This window comes from Myxine glutinosa, chromosome 11, assembly GCF_964187855.1.
Source record: "Myxine glutinosa chromosome 11, kmMyxGlut1.1, whole genome shotgun sequence".
NCBI lineage: Eukaryota > Metazoa > Chordata > Myxini > Myxiniformes > Myxinidae > Myxine > Myxine glutinosa.
Genome location: NC_136271.1, coordinates 38,075,738 through 38,096,263, shown reverse-complemented (window position 1 = coordinate 38,096,263; position 20,526 = coordinate 38,075,738). Strand labels below are relative to the sequence as shown.

General features: G+C 45.1%; 1 protein-coding gene across 1 annotated transcript; it reads right to left on the bottom strand.

Annotated features, from left to right (window-relative positions):
- Positions 1–4,082: 4,082 nt before the first annotated feature.
- LOC144894254 (uncharacterized) lies at positions 4,083–11,290 on the bottom strand. Its single transcript, XM_078786589.1, has 2 exons — positions 7,488–11,290; positions 4,083–5,068 (listed from the first exon to the last, which is right to left on the bottom strand). Exons 1-2 carry the CDS (start codon positions 11,211–11,213, stop codon positions 4,211–4,213), a joined length of 4,584 nt encoding a protein of 1,527 aa, XP_078642715.1. The 5' UTR covers positions 11,214–11,290; the 3' UTR covers positions 4,083–4,210.
- Between the last annotated feature and the right edge of the window lie 9,236 nt (positions 11,291–20,526).

Below are 20,526 nucleotides of genomic sequence, written 5' to 3'. Positions count from 1 at the left end.
CCTGGTGACACGGTGCCCCAGAAAATCGATGATGGCGGCGCCGAACCGGCACTTTGTGGGGTTCACAATCAGGCCATGCTGGCCCAGGCGTTCGAAGAGCGTGCGGAGGTGGGGTAGGTGCTCTTCGCGGGATGCGCTGGCGACGAGGATATCGTCCAGGTAGACGTAGACAAAATCCAAGTCGCGCAGGACGCTGTCCATCAGTCGCTGGAACGCCTGAGCCGCATTCTTCAGACCGAAGGGCATGCGCAGGAACTCGAAGAGTCCGAATGGCGTGATGACCGCCGTCTTCGGGACGTCCTCCGGCCTGACGGGGACCTGATGGTAGCTGCGTATGAGGTCCACCTTCGAGAAGAAGGACCTACCCGCCAAACGGGTGGAAAAGTCCTGAATGTGGGGGACGGGGTAGCGGTCGGGAGTCGTGGCGTCATTGAGACGGCGATAGTCCCCGCACGGTCGCCATCCCCCGCCGGGCTTCGGCACGATGTGCAGCGGCGACGCCCAAGCGCTCTCTGAGCACCGAACGATGCCGAGTCGCTCCAGGGTAGCGAACCCCGCTTTTGCCACCGCCAGCTTCGTCGGCTCGAGGCGGCGTGCCCGGGCGTAGACCGGTGGCCCGACGGTGGGGATGTGATGGGCCACCCCGTGCTTGACGGCCCCCGCCGAGAAGGTGGGCCGCGTGAGGGCCGGGAAGCCGGCGAGGAGGCGGGTGAATGCGTCCGCTGCCGGAAGCGTACAGACCAACGTGGCCGGAACCGAACCGTTCGGCAAGCCGCTTGGCAAGCTGGTTGAGCTGGGCAACGCACAAGCGAGCGAGCTGAACGTCTCGGCCTGGACAAGACGTCTGCACTTGACGTCGACCAGGAGCCCATTAGCGCACAGGAAGTCCGCGACAAGCAGTGCCATGGGCACGTCGGCGGTGACGAACGTCCATCGGAAAACCTGCCCTCCAAACCGCAGAGAGAGGCAGCGTTTTCCGTACGTACGGATGGGCGTCCCGTTCGCGGCAAGCAGCGCGGGGCCCCCACCCGCGGCGTGCTTGTCTGACGTGCCGGCGGGAATGACACTCACCTGCGCTCCCGTGTCGCACAGGTAACAGCGCCCGGAGAAGGTGTCCGTTATGAACAGCAGGCTGCTCGAACGGCCGGCGCTCATTGCCACTATTGAGCGCCGGCCCGGGCGTTTCCCGACCTGTTGAAGGAGCATGGCGGATGACACTGCCGAGCTTCGTGGCCGAACTTGGCGTGGAACCAGCACCAGGTGGTGGAGCTGGAGGAGCGCGGCTGGCTCCGCCAGGCCGGTGGAGTTGGCGGGTTTCCCCGCGGTGGCGGTTTTCGCCGCGGCGTTGGGCGGGGCGAGGCGGCGTTCACGAGCTGATGCTGTGGAATGCGTTCATCAGCATGCTGCGTTTGCTGTAGAAGCTGATGCTGTGGAACAGCAGCATCAGCAGCATCAGCAGCATCAGCCTCGAGGGCCGTGACGGCCACGCCGACTCTCGCCCGCGTGTCCGAAGCGGCGAAGTACCTGTCCGCCTCGGCTGCCAATGCTCGGGGTTCCGTTAGCCCGGTCCCGGCCAACGCGAGGCGAACCTGCGCTGGAAGTTGGCGACGGAAAAGTGCCCGGAATAGAGAACCGGGGGCTTCGTCGCCCAACAGTGACAGCATATGGTCCATTCGGACCGACGGGCGCGTGTCACCGAGCTCGGGGAGATCCAGGAGGCGGTCGGCCCGTGCGTCGTCCGTGAGGCCGAACGTGGCTAGGAGTAGCTGCTTGAGTGCCTCGTACTTGTGGCCGTCCGGTGGGTGGCGAAGGACGGACACCACTCGAGCGGCCGTGCCGGGCCCGAGGGAGGCGACGACGTGGCAATAGCGCGTGTCATCGCCGGTGAGGTGCCGAAGCTGAAATTGGGCTTCGGCCTGGACGAACCAGACTTCGGCCTGAGCCTCCCAAAATTCGGGAAGTTTGACGAAGTTGGCCATGGCAATGGCGTCGCGTGTGAAAGGATCGCTCCGGCAGATCCAACGTCGAGGGGGTCACCAGTAAAGCGCGGCGTTACGCGCGCTGCTTGCGAGCAAGGAGGAAGCGGACAAGCGGTAACTTATAAACGTCTTTATTTCAGGAGCTCACTGTAACACTGGCCCGCTCCGGGCTGGGCGCCCGGTGTATACCATGAGGCCGCGCCTACCCCTTGGGCGTGGCCACCGCCCACTTGGTGCGCGGAATGATGTCACCACGCCAGTGGGCTTTTGTGTCCGCCACAATATCATTAAAGTTATGCCATTATTATAAGTGTTGTTATTACGTTTGTAATGAGAAGCAGCTTTGGAAAAACCAAAACGCCTTGGAAGAACTCCACGGAAGCGGCAGGAAGGGTTGTGTTATTAATCCTTGTGGGGTATATAGACTGCAATAGATCTACGATCAGGAGCGATCGTTGACGTGGTAAGCATGAAATAATAATGAATAATTTCAGTTCTTTGTTAAACAGCCTTATCGACCATTTAAAAACGTAATCAAATGTGTTTGTGGTTTACAATATTTTTTTACTTCCTGTCAAAGCCGTTGCTCCCATAGATATATATATATATAGATTGGCAGTGGGTCACGACAGGGCGAGATTTCCGGCCGCCATATTGCCACAGGAAAGCTTTCAAGTTGCCATCTGTGGAATGCACTTGCGTCATCGTCATTTGCAAGTTATTGTTGATTAAATTGACTACAACTGGCGAACAAAGTATCAGGTTAGTGTCGTACATTGGATTAAAACACATTCAGTTGCCAGACTCTGATAATGTTGTAACTTTGGTGATATTTAACGCATCGTCTGCCTGTCTACACTAACAGTAACACTGGTTCATAGTAGAATGTTAATTCTCTTAAATGTTCTGTCCATGAGGTACATGTACCTCCAAAATGCAGCTCTCATAAATCATTGAATAAAGATAGGAGATTCTGGGGCACATTTGGGACTATCCATGACTCATGAGGAAACTTGGCCATGTTCAGGAATTCTCATGGGGTTAGAATTCTCGACCGAGATCTTCAACACCAAGGGGTTGACTTATCCTGTATTCAATATTATTGCCAAGCAGTCAAAGGTAGGCCTATTATATTTATATAAGCATTATAAATATAAACATTAACTTTTACATTGTGCTTGTTCTTTCTTCAAATATAGGAGGGAGTAGCCTAGGCTACAGTTAAGATGCCCAGGCAGTGTGCACATGCAAGATGCCGAAATATACAGAGAATGTTAATTCTCGGTGTAGGGAGAATGGTCTGACATGGTCTGACATTTCATCTGTAAGTTGAATACCACAATATCTCTTCTAAATATATGACATGTATATCTCTTATTTGTGTTTACAGGGTAGTAGACCTAATAAAATCTGCAGGTTTGAGGTCTGCTTTCCATGCAGCTCAATCAGATTGAATTTAAACAATTAGCTATCTTATTTTCAGCTTCCCCACCAGTGAAGGGCATGAAGAAAGAAGAAGGAAATGGTGTATTCAGATGAAATGGGTAGAGGGGTGGAAGCAACCACATTGCAAAGACCTACAATGTTAGGCGAATGGGGATGTCAATAAGACACGAGGCAACCAAGCTGGTGCTGTTCAAAGGCCAGTGATTGACAGGCATACCCAGTGTACAGTTACTGTACACACACTCAGTGTACATATTAGTGCAGCGGCATAGCAAACCAATTGTGCATTTTGTGATGGAAGCACCAAATTTGGCAGAATGATAGAATATTATATGGAGAACATTTTCAGATATGGAACCACTTTGGAATTCACCCCAATGTGGCCGCCATATTGGATTTCAAAATGGCGGCTTAAAAATCTTTACAAATATTTCTGGTTCTATACCAGCTACAGCCTTAATTTTAGTGTCTGGATGTACAAACTTGAGGTCAAGGAATTGAATGGTTCTACTTAGAAGTTGATTTACTGACGCCATATTGGATTCCAAGATGGCGGCTTCCGAAAATCTGCTGACCGATATCTCTGGTTCTATGCCAGCTAGATACTTGATTCTGGTGTCTAGATGTACATTTCTGAGGTCAATGAATTGAATGGTTGTATTGAAATATGTTTTAATGCACATAAGCAACTGATAATCCCATATTACGTACATTGTATACACACGTTCAGCAAGAGAACTAGCGAGCGTATTGCATCAAGTCATGCCAAGTGTCACAGTTCCAACTCAATGTGAGCAGTCACCATCACAGGCACACAGTGCTGTGCATTTCAGAGCCGCTTTCTTGCACTTGCATCTCCCACTGCAACCGTTTTCGCACCCACAACAGATGAGTTCATAGCAGGATTTGGCAGCTTCTGGTAGTGTTGTCCACAGAGGATCGAACTGTCCGTCATTGTCCACCCACCCCCAGTCGCATGGTGATGGGAGATAGCAGTGTGGGACAAGAGACTGTCCCCAACAATGTCCACCCTGGTAAGTTGCTCTCTTCACGTGTTGTACTAGGGCGGCCTGTGTTGGAGGTATTGCTTCAATGGATCGAGATTTCTTTGCAAAGAGTTTCTTTCTTGCCAGATTCACCTCAGAACATGTGCATGTGCGGTCGTACAGAAGCACTACGTATCTCTCCAGGGTTGCCAGTGTATCCTCAGAGATCTCACTTGGTGCAGATGCCAGGTCCAGGAATGCATTGGTCACTTCTGGAAAAGTTTCCCATACTGCCCATGCTGTTTTCTTGCCACGACCTGCAAAGCTCGAGACGGTATCACACCCTGTGATTGCATGGAAGATTGGCAGTGCCTTGGCTTTGTCTGGTCCCAGGGTAGCAGACAGCTCGTGTGCTGCTATGTAGCGGAAGTTCTTTCCGGTTCCAAGCGCTAACCAGAGTTCGTCCACTACCTCATTAAGCTCCTGGGCCATCCACACAGCGAGAACCACCACATCTGTGTCCACGGTGCGGATGAGTACTCTGCGGTGTCCAGATTTCATAGCAGCTGCTGCGTGGAGCATCATGCGCGTGTCTGCTTCCTCGTGATTGCACGGGGCCAAAGCGGCTGTGTCTGCACATGGTGGTACAGCAATGACCTGTTGGTGTAAGCATGAACAATACCGTGATGTAAATTAAATGTGAATTCCTTTGGTGTAGGTGGTCACGAATAAAACCTGACATGAATCTGCATAACATTTATTAATTTATTTCAGTACATTATTTCAAGTACATAAATACAGGGCAATTATTATTATTATTATTATTATTATTGTTATTTACTTGGCATCAAACACATGAAATCATACAATATGACATTGTACATATAACAGTAGCCTGTTCATGTACACTCCCCCAAGATGCCAGGAAAGAAAAAAGCAATTCAAGAACACTATGGCCAATAGGCCTTTCTTAACAATTTGAGGGAGTGTACCGTGGACAGCTAAAGATTATATATACAATACAAAATATTATTCCGAATAGATAATACAAATCGGGATTATATAATCAAAATTAAATTATATGAAAAGAATACACATATGTGGGTAAGAATTTACTCTACAACAGCATAAATCAATAATACATTGTATAATATGTACTGAAACCACAGAAGATTGTGGGTCATTCCATGTCAAATCATCAAAGAATCTGCCGTCATCTCTCAGATTTTTGTAAAACTTTGGGAACCAATTGGGACCCATGAAAAACAGCTAGAACTCAAATATTTTTGCTAACAGCCTCTTAATTAGTGAGATACAGGTTAACGAACTTTGGACTAATTAGCGCGATGTCGCGAATTCAAATGGCCATATCTCTAAAAGTATAACACCTAGAGAGCTGGTTTTGGTGTCATTTTAAAGGTATTTTCATGCCCTATAAATTTGACTGGGCAACATTTTCCTACCTCCAATCACAAAAAAGTTATCACAAAATATAAACTTCAATCGTGAATCCAAAAACAATGTATCCTTCAAATTTCCTCAAATTCATCCCAGATGTACCTTATGATGTCAAGAAGCTTCCACATAAGTTTTGTGATGGGCACTCCAATAGTTTCTGAGATATGAGCAATAATGTACATGTACGTATGGCATATAGGTTCGAAAATCAGCATTTGTAATGTATTATACAATCATTCTAACCTAGCCATGACAGGGAACACAGGGAACAACCATCAATTGCTTTGAAGTATCATATACTTTCATTTTCAACTGGGCCTGAGGGGAATTCTCATCTGGGGAATTCCAACTGGGATTTCCCATGTTGGTAATTCGAGGTGATGCAACTTTCACAGTCTAAGATCCCCAGGGAAAGTCCAAGTTGGCTTAGTGTAATGCTTAGGCCTGCCACCAACAGAAATTGGCAGTTCACTTCTGAAGGAGCTGCAGAAAAATGACGACTGCCAAGGAAAAGTTCATCTTGAAGCAGAAATCCTGCTGCAATCCCTTTGGAGCTCATGAAAAACCAAAGTCGTCTGGCTTGAGAGCTGTTAGCCAAAAAGCCATAGCCGCTCATCCAAGCCTCAAACTGCAAAGTGCACAGAAAATCTGTACCCAGTGTCGTAAAAAAACTGGCAAAAAGACAACCAGGTGTGGTAGAGACTCAGAGTGAAATACCATTACCAGTGACCAGCAGCGCTATTAGCAGTAGTGAGGACAATGATGGTGGAGGTGAATCACCAATACCAGGCAGTTCAGGGGAGTTTGAATTTCATTCTCCTGAAATGGAACTGAATACCCTGAATGAGTCTTTGGGATTGATTGGAGAATCACCTATTCCAAAAAAGAGACTTGCTGCAGATAAATATGTGAAATCCAAAACCAAGAAAATCGGTGACACTGGTTAGTGAACCTAAGTCAGGTTAGTGAACACTGTGTACTTGAACTCACTTATTGATTGTATAATACATTACAAATGCTGATTTTCGAACCTATATGCCATACGTACATGTACATTATTGCTCATATCTCAGAAACTATTGGAGTGCCCATCACAAAATGTATGTGGAAGCTTCTTGACATCATAGGGTACCTCTGGGATGAATTTGAGGAAATTTGAAGGATACATTTTTTGGGGATTCACAATTGACGTTTATATTTTGTGATAACTTTTTTGTGGTTGGAGGTAGGAAAATGTTGCCCAGACAAATTCATAGGGCATGAAAATACCTTTAAAATGACACCAAAACCAGCTCTCTAGGTGTTATACTTTTAGAGATATGGCCATTTGAATTTGCGACGTCGCGCTAATTAGTCCAAAGTTCGTTAGTCTGTATCTCACTAATTAAGAGGCTGTTAGCAAAAATATTTGAGTTCTTGCCGTTTTTCATGGGTCCCAATTGGTTCCCAAAGTTTTACAAAAATCTGAGAGATGACGGCAGATTCTTTGATGATTTGACATGGAATGGCTGTTGTACACACACTCTCAAACACACAAGCAGGCACGCACCCACTCTCACCACCCAGACACATACACACACTTTCACTAACACACACTAACATACATCATGCACATTACCTGTTCACCGTCAGTAGCAATCAGCTGTTTGTCTGGCACATCGATGGACTCCGTGACCTGCTTAGACAGAAAGCTGAAGAGTTCCTCCTTGTTCTCGTCGACACGGAGGAAACTGTGCCAGTTGCCTGGTAGGAGGGCAGAGCCAGTGACACGTCTGCATATTCCCTTGCCTCTGTTGGTCCTTGCAGTTGCCTTCAGGCTGCCTGACTTTGCATAGCGGTCCCACACTAGATCGAGACGAGATCGATGTTGAAGCTGTGACATAATGTATGGAACGAATACTTTTGTGGCATAGTCAAGAAATGTTTTGGTCTGGCCTGGGCTCAGCATTTGAACTATTACAGCTCCATCGAGGATCACAGAAGATACTTGTGGTGGGTCCGACTTTGTTTCGACAAGCTGTTCTAAGGGCTGCAACAAGTCAGCTTTGGAACCAAAGCGGAGCTGTCCATTTTGCGAGAGTGCTGGCGGATGTGCGCTGTTCTCATGTTTGAAGAACTGCTCGAGACCCCCATCTCTGGTTTGGCATGCGATGTATAGTCTGGAGAAGAGCTCTGAATCACTCTTTGCAGAGGCTACTTGTTGTTTGCTCTTCTGGGCAGCTTTGACCTTGATGGATGAAAACAACGGGAGTTTGTTGCGTTTGATGACATCATTGAGTGGCTTGGATCTGTCTGCCAGACGTTCCTTCTCAAATGAATGGAACTGATCTCTCCCAATCTGTACAGCTGTACGCACAGTATCTACAACAGCTGGGCCCAAGATCTCCAGTGTGCCCAGGACCAGCAAATCTGTGCTTTCTTCTTCAAAGGGGCTGCCCATCTCTTCGATGACTGTTGTCAGTGCACGGACATCTTGGACGAACTTCTTCTGCACACTGTCGGTTTGCTCATGGTGGTGGGTGTGCTCTCCCCTTTGGCGCAGTTGCTGTGAGGTCTCAAATTCTGTGATGACCCGAGCAACTTCGGGGCCAGCCACCATCCACCGTCGAAGGGCACTTGGATTTTCAGTTAGGCCCACTGCCCCGCCATCGCCTTTGACCGTGGCATTGTTTTGTTCATGAGCCTGGTCTAGGGAGATGGCGGAGAAAGCATGCCTAGTCTTCTTGGATGTGAAGTGCCCCGCATGGAACTTGGCAGCAACATCTGGGTGTTTCTCTGCAATGCCAACCATGTCCCTGATGTGGACTGGTAACCAGCGAGCATAGTGGATATGGTCCAATGCAGCGAACCATGCAGCTAGCTCTGGTAGGGTGTCCATGTACAGCGTGAAGTTGGACTCTCTCAGTGAACGTATGTAGAGGAGTATACAGAGCTCCAGGTTAAGTACAGTGGCCCAGTACTGAAACTGTGGACATGCCGCTGCTCTCTGGTCACACCATGCCTCGAACTCCAATGGTTCCTCATCTCTTGCAGTTGCTCTTTCGTTGTATATGTCATATGCACGATGCTGCAGTATGTGTAGGGCAGCAACAGTTACTTGGTGGGCGCGTCTTGTACGGCTGACGTGAGCTGCACGCAAGAAGGAGTCTGCTGTGCCAGCTGTTGCTATCTCTGCCTGAACCAATGCCTGTGTCCAACCGCTGTCTTGCAGCCAGTCTCCTGCTGTCTTCAAAGCTGCCATCTCTGTGTGTAGACCACCCAGCATGACCACAAAGAGATCTTCACCATGTGTGTCTGGCCAGTTCCATTGCACCTGCTTGGCGATCGCATAAAGTGGTTGGTCCAGTGTGACGACGGGTATCTGTCCAGGGTTTAGCTCATTGATCGCTGCTTTCACGACATCCATGGCATGGCGGATCATTGGCACTGAGTGGGCTTGGTCATGGAAGAGGGGAAGCAAGGCAGTGGGTGTGACTGTGATACTAGTATCCTTGGCCGATTGGTTCTCTGCGTGATGTGCAGCCCAAGAAATGTTTCCTGGATTCTGTGTGTCACCACTGTCACATGCATCCTTCACAGTCTGGAGCCACCTCTTCTCTTTATCCAGTTCAGCTTGTGCAGGATTCCTCTGCAGCGACGCCTGGGTTCCAGCTGGTACAGGGTGGCTTTTGGCAAGTGAACTAACTGGTTGTACATCTGTGTAATACCGTGGAAGGTCCTCCACAGTCTTGACATTTGAGACACCCCCGATGATGACAATACCTCGGTCTGTGCCTTGATTGTCATAGTCTGGATGTTGTATCAATGAAATACCAGTTCCGTGGAAGGAGTCGTGTGCTGTCGTGGAACTGGGATTGTGGTCTATATTATCCACAGCTGATGTGGTGAACACTCCACCGCGGAGCTTTGGGGGACAGACCACCTTCTCCGCCCGAAAGCTCTGACAGACCCCGTTCCCCAGCTCTGCAGAGATCCGTAGCACTCTATCATAGGCAATGCTGATCCCTAGTCCAGATAATGTGTCAACCAGTTCCCTCTTTCTCGTATGGGCTTGAAGCATCAAGCCAAGATATATTGGCAAAGGAGTCTCTTGACTAATGCTGTGTCGTACGTCTGTGCCTGCACCTCTCCTCTCATGCTTCACACTGTTGTATTTGAGAAGTTGAGCTATTGTCACAGACGCCGATGCCGATGACTGACATGCCTGATCTTTGATGCCTGCGCCCTCTAAAATCATGGAGACCATTGTCAGCAGCAGTTGTGGCACAGACTCTTCTTGACATTTGTTTGAGAAGGACCCATTGAAAGGCTGAGATGACTGGAACATATCCTTCCTTATAATCCCTGCAGCTCGTGCCAGGTGCACAACATCACTGTCAATATCATGTTGACATGCCTTGGCTAATGCACTGCCAATGTCTTCCTGAAACACCAGCAGGACATCTCTTCCCTGCCTGTGCTCCTGCAGATCAGGGAAGTGTGCCAGGATACGCTCCTTGAGTCTGGTTGTATGGACTCGTGTTTCCAGCACAACTCCGAACTGTTCCATTCTCATTGTGTAGAGCTTGGTGAGGTCTGCCATCTTGAATACAGGAGCAGTGTCTTCTTCTTTAGCAGTTTCCTCTATGTACGTTACCAGTTCAGCAAGGACTATTGCTGAAATGACATCTACCGTGCTCTGGCTTTGCTCAGCAAGCTTTTTTGCTGCCCTCACGCGGTTGTATAGGGATGTCAAACATTTCTTATGGTACTTGGCCTCTCTTGCGACCATGTCCCCAGCACTCAGTTGGGCTAACAAAGTGGTATCCTGAAGAAACTCTGCAGCCTTGCGAACGTGTTTATCTAGTTCCAATGTCGCTGCTTGATGAAACTCCAAACCAAGCTCTTGCTGGCAGAAGAAGTACAAATTGTCGCATATGCTATCAACACAAGCTGCCTGAGACCTAGTAAGCTTGTACTTATCTGTGATTGTACTGGGGATAGGGCTTCCCTCTGGATGACTTCTCTTCTGTACCCGCTGTAGCTTGGTAGTGTTATATTTCACCCTGCATGACTTGTGCCACTTGGCTTGGTGGGCAGCTAGAGTGGCAGCTATCCCTTGGCCTTCATCCAGTCGTTGCAAGTCCACGTCTTGTGGCAGCTTGCCTAGTTTATTGAATGCTGATAGATTGTCTTCAAGTGTCTTGTATCCAGCACCTGCATCAGTTCTTTTCGTGACAGCAGGACACTGTAGGGACTCTCCTATATCAACTTGACACAGAACACAGAGTTCCCAGTCCAGTGGCGTCTTTGGCGTTGAAGTTACATGCTTGGTAACATGAACTAACTTGAACTGCTTCGACATGATTGAAACCTGGATGGAGCAAACAAACAAAAAAGTCGTTTAATTAGGGGTTAATCAACGGACCAGCATGTTTTATCTACAGGACAATACACGACCCCCCCCTGAAATTTGACACCAAATGACCTCTTTTAGGGGTATTTTTGGCCGAAATTTTCAAATTTTTCACTCCCCAGACCCCTAGATGTTCCCTTGAGCTCAGAATCGCCGCTGTAATGTGTCTACTGATGTTAGAAAAGATATAGGGTGAATGGGGCAATAATTGTGCCTGTAGGATTTGTTTCCGCCACCCCCCCTAAGGGTTACAGATTTTTAAAGCCGCCATTTTGAAATCCAATATGGCGGCGACCTTGGGTGAATTTCAAAGTGGTTCCATATCTGAAAATGTTCTAAATATAACATTCTATCATTGTGCCAAATTTGGTGCTTCCATCACAAAATGCACAATTCTTCTTAAATTTTTGCTATGCCGCTGCACTATATGTACATGTGTGATATCACTAACCCGTGTATTTGTGTTTTATTAAAATGTTGTTAACGTGTGATGTGGTTTTATTTCTTAGCTCTGTGTATATCCATGAATATATTACATGTAACAATCTTTGATTCTTTTTATTAAAATTGCGCAATGATAGTGGCATCTTTAATTCAAACAAATATTTCTCCGTTAATATTTGCACAGGAAACCAACAAATGCTTGGCAGAGATTTGGCCACAGCTGCTGGTATTTTGTGTGGGTGTCTGCGTAAGTTTTCTGTTCATATCCCTTCAACTTTGCTTGGGAGAGCAGTTTTCGTTGGTGTTGCGAAGATTGCACCGTCGTTAACTAGTGTGATGTGCTGGTCTGCTATTGCTGTGAGGCAGAGTTCAAACCGCAAGGAAAGTGTGGTGCATATAATAGTGCTGTTAGCTAGATTCAAAATCCCGTCTCGGAACCGTCTCGATAAATTTTCAATTTTTATAACGGGATCTCGGCTCGGCTCGGTTCCCGGCAAAGTAAAAAATAAAAAAAAATAAAAATAAAAATAAAAAAATAAATAAATAAATAATAAGGCTTCAGAAATAATGGAATTTCATTACAATATATAAACAACAATGAAAAAAATTCATTTCTGATGTTCAGTACTTAAATTCCGACTTAGCTTCCATTTACCGGGATGAAATAAAATACACCGCCTACATGCAGATGATCGGCCACCGATGGGACCGGGTTATCTCATTACAGTTTGTATTGTCGTGTAATTTCTTGCTCGGAATGTCAGAGAGAGGGAGAAAATGTTTCTGCCCAGGCATATTCGAGTCCCGGTTGGAGTTTCATTATCATTTTGTGAGTTGTGATCGCCAAGGGGCTCGCTCCCCCCCCCCCCCCCCCCGTTCCCCTCCCCTCCCCCGCCCGGCAATGCCGGGTACTTCTGCTAGTAAATTATAAAGCAGGCGGTGTAGTGATCACCCCCCCCCCCCCTCCTTATTTTGACTCTGTGACTAAAGTAAACGTAATCAACTTATCAGGCCTAAAGTGGAGATAAGATAACCAAAATACTTTCACATTCAAACCGTCACACCAAACCCCGAGGGATTCTTACAATTTATAGATTTAGCGTTGCAATTAAACATAAACGTTCATCAAAAACTCATTTCATAAAACTACATAATGTATTGTACTTGTATTAATACATTGTGTGTAGAATAATCCGTTATAAACGTGTTTTTAATCTAAATAAACATCGTCCCTCCATTCACGGAGCCTCGAGCGAGTCCCTCGATATTAATGTGCAAAAGACCATAGCAACCACATTCCGTAACTCGTCTCCATGGACGGACACGTGACCGCAGCGTAAAGCGGAGCGAGGCGGAGTGATACAGCGGAAGGATTCAACGGTTTAAATAAAGCCGCGATGCGGCGGATTTTCATTGTGACCTTTAATCCTGATTTCGTTACTTCCGCCACCAAAGGTGGATGGAGATTATGTTTTCACTCCTGTCTGTTTGTCCGTTTGTTTGTGAACACAATATCTCAAAAAGTTGTGGACGGATTCGGACGAAATTTTGTGGAGATGCAGCGTGTGTGACAAGGACGACATGATTAGATGTTGGTGAAGATCCGGATTCGGAATTCGGATTCGTTTGCAGTGCATTGTTTGTTGACAAGGGGAAAATCCTGGAACAGTGAGTTTACTTTATCTATCATCGTTTGTCAGTTCAGCTGCACTTGCGAAAAATGATGCTTGTGCAGAAGCAGAGTAATGAAAGCAAGGCTCAATAAATGCCTCTATTATGGAAAATATCTGCAAGAAGTTGGAATTTTAACCGGGATTTTTTTACCGAGAAATTGCGTCAATCAATTTATCTCGGGACCGTCCCGAGACCGTCTCGAAGCCGAAACCGCCAGGATTTCGTCCCGGTCTCGGCTCGGTTGACAGCCCTAGCATATAATGTAAGCCTATATATTTATTGCTATTTTCAACGCAAAAGTGGACAAGTACAAATGTTAAAGAAAGCAGTTAAATTCAATGACAGATCCACATTGTGCTTGTGAGTGACAACCTTCAACTCCTGCAAATAGCAAGTCAAACAATGAACGCCTTGACACTGTTACAATAATTAATATGTGAACATATTGTTCTCACACTGGGGCAAATAGTCCCAGACCCCTCGCTCAGTATAAGGTACTGTATTGTACAATATGATGAATTCATCCTTGTCCATGTATTTAAATGGTCTGTTTATTAGTCCCAAAATGGCTTCAGCTGCGGCTTTGGAGCATTGCAGTCTGGGTTTGAGATCATCTATCTATAATTCCACTAATCTCTGTGTGTATGTTTGTTTGTACGTTTGTATGTTTGTATGTTTGTATGTCTGTGACCGCTGTTTCTCGACAACTACCGGTCCGATATACTTGAAACTTGCCAGGTATATTGCTGGGGACCCGAGGATGTGCCTTTTCAAGGTTTTAAATTAATCGCAGAAGTAGTTACCGAGCTATGTCCAAAAAACGATTCAACCAATCAGAGAGCAGCGAGCTATCACGTGTGCCGAACGTGGCGAACAGACTCTGCCTCGGATGGCACATTTGAGAGCGTATTCATTTATTTCCCATCGGCAAACTATGTTGGCGCTATGTTGGCGTTAAACGATGTTTTAAAACTAATTAAAACTAATTTGCGATTCTTTCGCTTTCCTGCGATATGCGACCTTCCGGACAGTCAAATGAGGACGTCACTTCCGGACTTACGTAGCGGCGAGCGGGCGCCATTTGGAGGAGCTGGGAGGACTCAGCGTGATAGAGTGAGCCTGAGTGAGTATATCAAGACAAGAACAAGATCTAGAAGGAGGTATGTACGGTGCGATTCATATAATATATTGTTTAGTTATCGTCGATGAGGAATTTGGGGGCCCGATTAACTGCAGCGCCATCCGAGCTGCGGCGTCGGGACGATACATTCATTGTACGGTAACATCACGCACTTACGGGCACGTCCTATATATATAGTACGGGCATGCCCTAGTTATATTAATCCGTACACCAAGATTCATTTTCTGGTGATGTTTCGCTCAATTCTTTATCTTCCATGTTGTCGATATGTTTGTTGCCAGGACCAATATGCATGACTTTGCATTTATCCTTGTTGAATGGTCAACAAATCGCTGAACAAACAACAGGCCATATCCACAGGCTGATATAGAGTACCATCGCGAATCCTGAAACAAGAGCTGTCAGTGCCAGTCACGTCTTCCTTTTCCTCTCTCGAGCCCGTTACAAGAGTCTCCAAACATCTTCTGACTTCCCACTCCTTTCAAAATATAATTACAGCAAAGGCCTAAAGCACATTGTGATATTTGAAGCCTGGCCGACGTCAGACTTCATTAAGACGTGGCACCTACCACTGGCTACCAGCAGCGCAGATTGATGACAACGCCCGGTTATCCTGTGGCAAGATGGCGGACGCAAATCTCGCTCGGCCGCTTGCGCTTGGCCGGCAACTGCCAATCTATATATATATATATCTATGGTTGCTCCCACGGAAACGCCATTATAGGCTATTTATACACATTATCATTGCAGGAAAAACCCATTGGGGAAGTGGGACATTATTAGTATTAATACTGTTTTGTAATAACATTAATATTATGCTATTATCGTTAGTTTTTCTATTTGAAGCGTCCTTGGAAAAATGCCACGGTAAAGCTAACTTAACATGGATATACACCTCAACACGCAACCCCATTGACGGCAATGGTGGGGAAAACCGCTCGGGGGAGAAAACCCAAATGGGGAGCGGGGGCAAATGAATGCGCTACAGCCGTCATTGTGTATCCCTTAGTCCTCCTGTCAAGTTTGGTTGAGATTAAAAAAGTAACGACGGATTGTATCGTGGTCAAAAATCATCAGACAGATGGCAAATTTCGTATTTTAGTATGACTAGTACACCCGTGCACTACGGGAGCGGCAGGAAGGATCATTCCTCTTTGGGGTATATAAATTACAGTCGATCTATGGTCGGGTCTCAAGAACATTGGGAGTGTGTTAATTTACCAAGTTTATTTTGGAGAGATCGCCAAGTGGTTTAAGCATTCGAGTAAGCACTCCATTCAAAACCGTTAAGGAACGGCAGGCTTGGCAAGCACTGGGTAGCTGCTTCGTAAATGAGCACAACCGGGCTTACTCCCTTTCAGTTTCGTGTTAAACAGCAGGAACAAGTTTCAAAAGGCCACCACGAAAAACGCCACGTTAGCGGCAGGAAGGGTCATGTTATTTACCCAACCCATGTGGGGTATATAGAGTACAGTAGATCTTCACTCAGTTCTGTAAGTAAACCTACCTCACGGATGGCGGGATCCCTTCAAATTTCTTTTTTTAATGTTATAAACAGCATTAGCGACTGTTTAAAAAGCTAATCATACGTGTTAGTGGTTTATAATATTTTTACTTCTGGTCGAGACCGTTGCTCCCACGGAAACACCATGATAAGCTATATATAAACGTTAACTCGACGTTTGTTCAAGGAGGAAAAACACCTTGGGGAGGTGGGATATTAATGGTATTAATATTGTTTTGTAATAACATTAATATTATGTTATTATCGTTAGTTTTGTTATTCGAAGCGGCCTTGGAAAAACGCCATGATAAAGCTAACTTAACATGGATATACACCTTAACATGCAACCCCATTGACGGCAATGGTGGGGAAAACCTGCTCAGGGGAGAAAACCCCTTTGGGGAGGGGGGCAAATTAATACGCTACAACCTTCATTGTGTAACCCTTAGTCATCCTGTCAAGTTTGGTTGAGATTAGATAAGTAACGACAGAATGTATCACGGTCAAATATTCATCAGACAGACAGACAGACAGACAGACAGACACCAAATGGCGTATTACAACAACTCAAGTTCAGTCAGGTCATTAGCTTCAGTTTAAACAAGCTCGTTTCTCTGCAGCAACGTGTGGTGAGACCAGCGTAGCAAGTTGATTCACGCTTGTAGATATAATGAGAAAGCTATCCTAATTTTCTGTCAATACAATATTTCATTCTTCAATGGCCAGGCAACATTACAATGTGGAAGATCCTAAATAATGTTTGAATTCCACTTGAAGATGAATGGGTAAGACAGAGATTTGTCATTAAATTAATAGATTGTTAAAAATGCCTCAATTCCTCATCTTTAATTAAAAAAACACAGCCCATATATGCAATTCATTGGGGACTTTAAATCACTTACAACCCTTAGTTGCATTAATTTTCATCGAAAGTGGTCAACTAATAAATTGATGCCTTAATTTTATTCATCAGGCCCTCATCAGTGTGTATATGATGAAAACCCTTTACCTACGCCACCTGACATCCTAATGAACCCAGTCAAATTGTGAAAGCCTTATAACAAAAAGTAGCACTACCTTTCGAGGTCAAGGCGCGGGGTTTGTTGTCTCGAAACAATTCACCCTGCCAATTCGAACTACAACAGCCTCCCTCCTGAGAACATTTGGTTGGACCTATTAATGTCATTAATGAGCTTGTTTCTGCCCACGCCAATTACCAGTTGGAAGCTCGCAGCACTTCATTAGGCAGATATTCTAGCATTTGAATCCCAAAGGTTACCAAAGAAAGTCTGGTCGGTGTCTCGGTGATTAGACAAGTGCAGTCAACCCTCACTTCCTTCCTCGCAAGGACATCCTTTCGGGAACACGCCCTACCTCACACAACAGAGACAAAAGACACATCACAAGAAGGTGGGTAAATCAGCCTTATTCACATCTACCATTTGCCGGCAAATGGGCTGGAAGGAAACCTTTGGGAATATAACATGGTCATGAATTGTACAAACGCTGCTCGACTTCAAGGCAGTCTCTGGAAAAGCCGGTTGAGTGTATAAACCCTGAATTTGCATCAAAGTGCCTGGACTTACAACTGCAAAATGCTCAGTTCTATTATGTATCGTACAAATGGCGAAGCTGTTTCCAAATTTCAGATCTACTTCAAAGAGATGGAGACACTTTGTGCACTACATTTGCAGCACCGTGGGTGATAAATGAAAGGTGTAATGCCTTTTATCCCTTACAATAGGGCCATTGGTGCTGTAATCTTCTGAATTTCCTGTATGGTAGTATTTTTTGTTCTTTATTATTTCAATTCATAATTTGTAGTGTCGGAGACACTTTCGCCAAACGGAAGTTTTATTTGATACATTTCCCTATTCATGGGGCATTTTATCTTCCATAAAGCAAGGAGACCACTCCACTGATTGCTCACATAAATGGCAGCTTGTTATTGGGGAAGAGCAGTATAAAGGGAAAAGAGAGAGAAACAAAATATGAGTATCTGGGAGAAAACCTTCCAGTAAACTTTTGCAAAATAATGTACAGAAATGGTATTGCGCATCGCTCCTTTCCTATGCCATCTCCAGGCACTGCATGTCGTCATTGCCGGGCACCGAAGGAGGCCCGGCAATGACGCGCGCTGAAAGGGAGTACTCATTTTTCACTCCGGTTTCTTTTTTTTTTTTTTTTTGTTTGTCCAGGAGATATCTCAGCCATCCTTTGAGCTAGGAAGCTGAAATTTCGGCACAATAGTGAACAAGTGCTTTGGCAAAAACGTTATTTTTTGTTTTTTGAATAATCAATCAATTGATTAGTTATTTAATTATTATCGATTAATTAAGTACTTATTTATTTCCTTTCTCCTCTGGGCATTATCTCAGGCACCTTTTGAGCTAGGAAGCTGATATTTGGACATGAAAGTGACCAAGTGATGTGGCTATAAAAGCAATTTTAGATTTATTGATTAATCAATTAATCGATTATTTATTTAATTATGCGATTAATGACAATTCGTTTTTTTAAAGTTAAAGATTCGGATGAAATGGTGGTGGTTTAGGTATTCTATGAGCCAATTGAATAATTATTTAATTATTCGATGATTATGATTTAATTATTTTCATTATTAATCATTTATTTATTTTCTTTCTCATCTGGGCAATATCTCAGGCACCTTTTGAGCTGGGAAGCTGATATTTGGACATGACAGTGACCAATTGATGTGGCTATCAAGGATATTTTTGATTTATTGAATAATCAATTTATCGATTAATTATTTATTGAATAATCAATTAATTATTTTTTTCCATTAATGACTTCTTTAATTAATTTTCAAAAAGTTACAGCTTCGGATGAAGCACTGGTGGTTTAGGTATGCTATTAGGTAGCCAATTGGTTGAGGTAGCCAATTGATTAAGGAAATATTTTGTGATCATTATTTATTGATTTTAATTATGCAATTAATCAATCAATTATTGTACACCTCTCCCTCCCAATACAGCCTCTGAGCTGCACGGCGGTATTGCCAGGCGCAGAAGGCACCCCGGCAATGCCGCGCTAGAGGATATTTATTTATTTGGCATGGGGGTGGTGTACTTTGAATATATCTGTACTTGTTCAATTTTTACTTTTGGCCTGTCTTGTCTTTTTCCCTTTTATGTATCCAAAAATGAATATTCCTTCAGATCGCACAATATCTGCCTGCAACCCTCTAATGGTTAAACTGCCAAAATCTAGGCTCTCTGCTCACCTTCACTCGTTCATTCCCCTTTTCTCCCGCCTCTGGAACAAACTCCCCCACTCCCTTCAATCCCACTCCTCTCTCCGGGTCTTTAAAACAGCTGTTCACCACCATCTCTTATCTTCCCCCCATCCAAAACCTGGATGTTTTCTACCCCCGCTAATTCACCCCAGATACACTTTTTTTTCTTTCTTTAATTCCAACTTCTTTCCTGGAAGTCCTTGCAGTGTTCATATATTTTATACCTCTCCCACCTCCCCCAAAGCCCTCCCCCTCCCACATTTCTCCCGTTGTCCCTGCTCTCAAATGTTGTGTTTGTGTCCTTCCCCCTCTCCTCTCTCCCTCTCTCCCCATCTTGTCTGCCGCTCCCCCTTAGTTTTTGTGTTTTGTGTGTCGGTTTGACTTTTTGTGTGATTAATGTTAGCTCTTTCACGAGCCTCGATCTTGTATACAAAAACAAACAAAAAAAAAGCAGAGAGGGTGGGGAACAAAGAAGAAGTGGTAATTAGATAATTTCAAAAAGGTAATTAAAATAATAGCCGGCAAAGCCGGTGTTGTCAATAAACGCGTACGTATTATGTCGAAAACCAGATTATGCCTTGGCTTGAGAATTCCGAAGCTCAATGGAGGCCGCCATCTTGCGGATGCGGAAGTATGCATAGCAAATTGAAAAACGTTCAATAGGAGTTTCTTTCACCCGTCGTTGTTTGAGTCACAATCTTATGCACCTCTAATTTGTAATTAAAATACTTTAAGACCAACCTCGGCCCGCACAGGCCTGTTTATCTTCAACAAAAAGCGTCACCAAACACCGGAACCAATGAGATTCGAGCATTTGAAAAAATATTTCTAAAACCAAATCACGCAATGGAGGCCGCCATCGACCGGATGCGGAAGTTTGCATAAAACAATTGCGAAAAAGTTCAATAGGAGTTTGTTTCACCCGTCGTTGTTTGATTCACAATCTAATGAACCTCTAATTTGTAATTAAAATACGTTAAGACCAACCTTGTTATCTTCAACGAAAATCGTCACCAAACACCGGAACCAATGAGATTCGAGCATCTGAAAAAAAAAATGTTTAAGCTTATTACGCGTTTCGGAGGGTGAAAACGGCGTCAAATATTCTCAAATTGACGAATAATTATTTTTTAGAAATCTCGCGGCCGTCGGGGATAGTTTTTACGGCCGGAAATATCCGAAGTTGAGACGGAATTCACCGAATTAATCAAGAAGTAAATTTTATCAATTTTAATCTCATCCA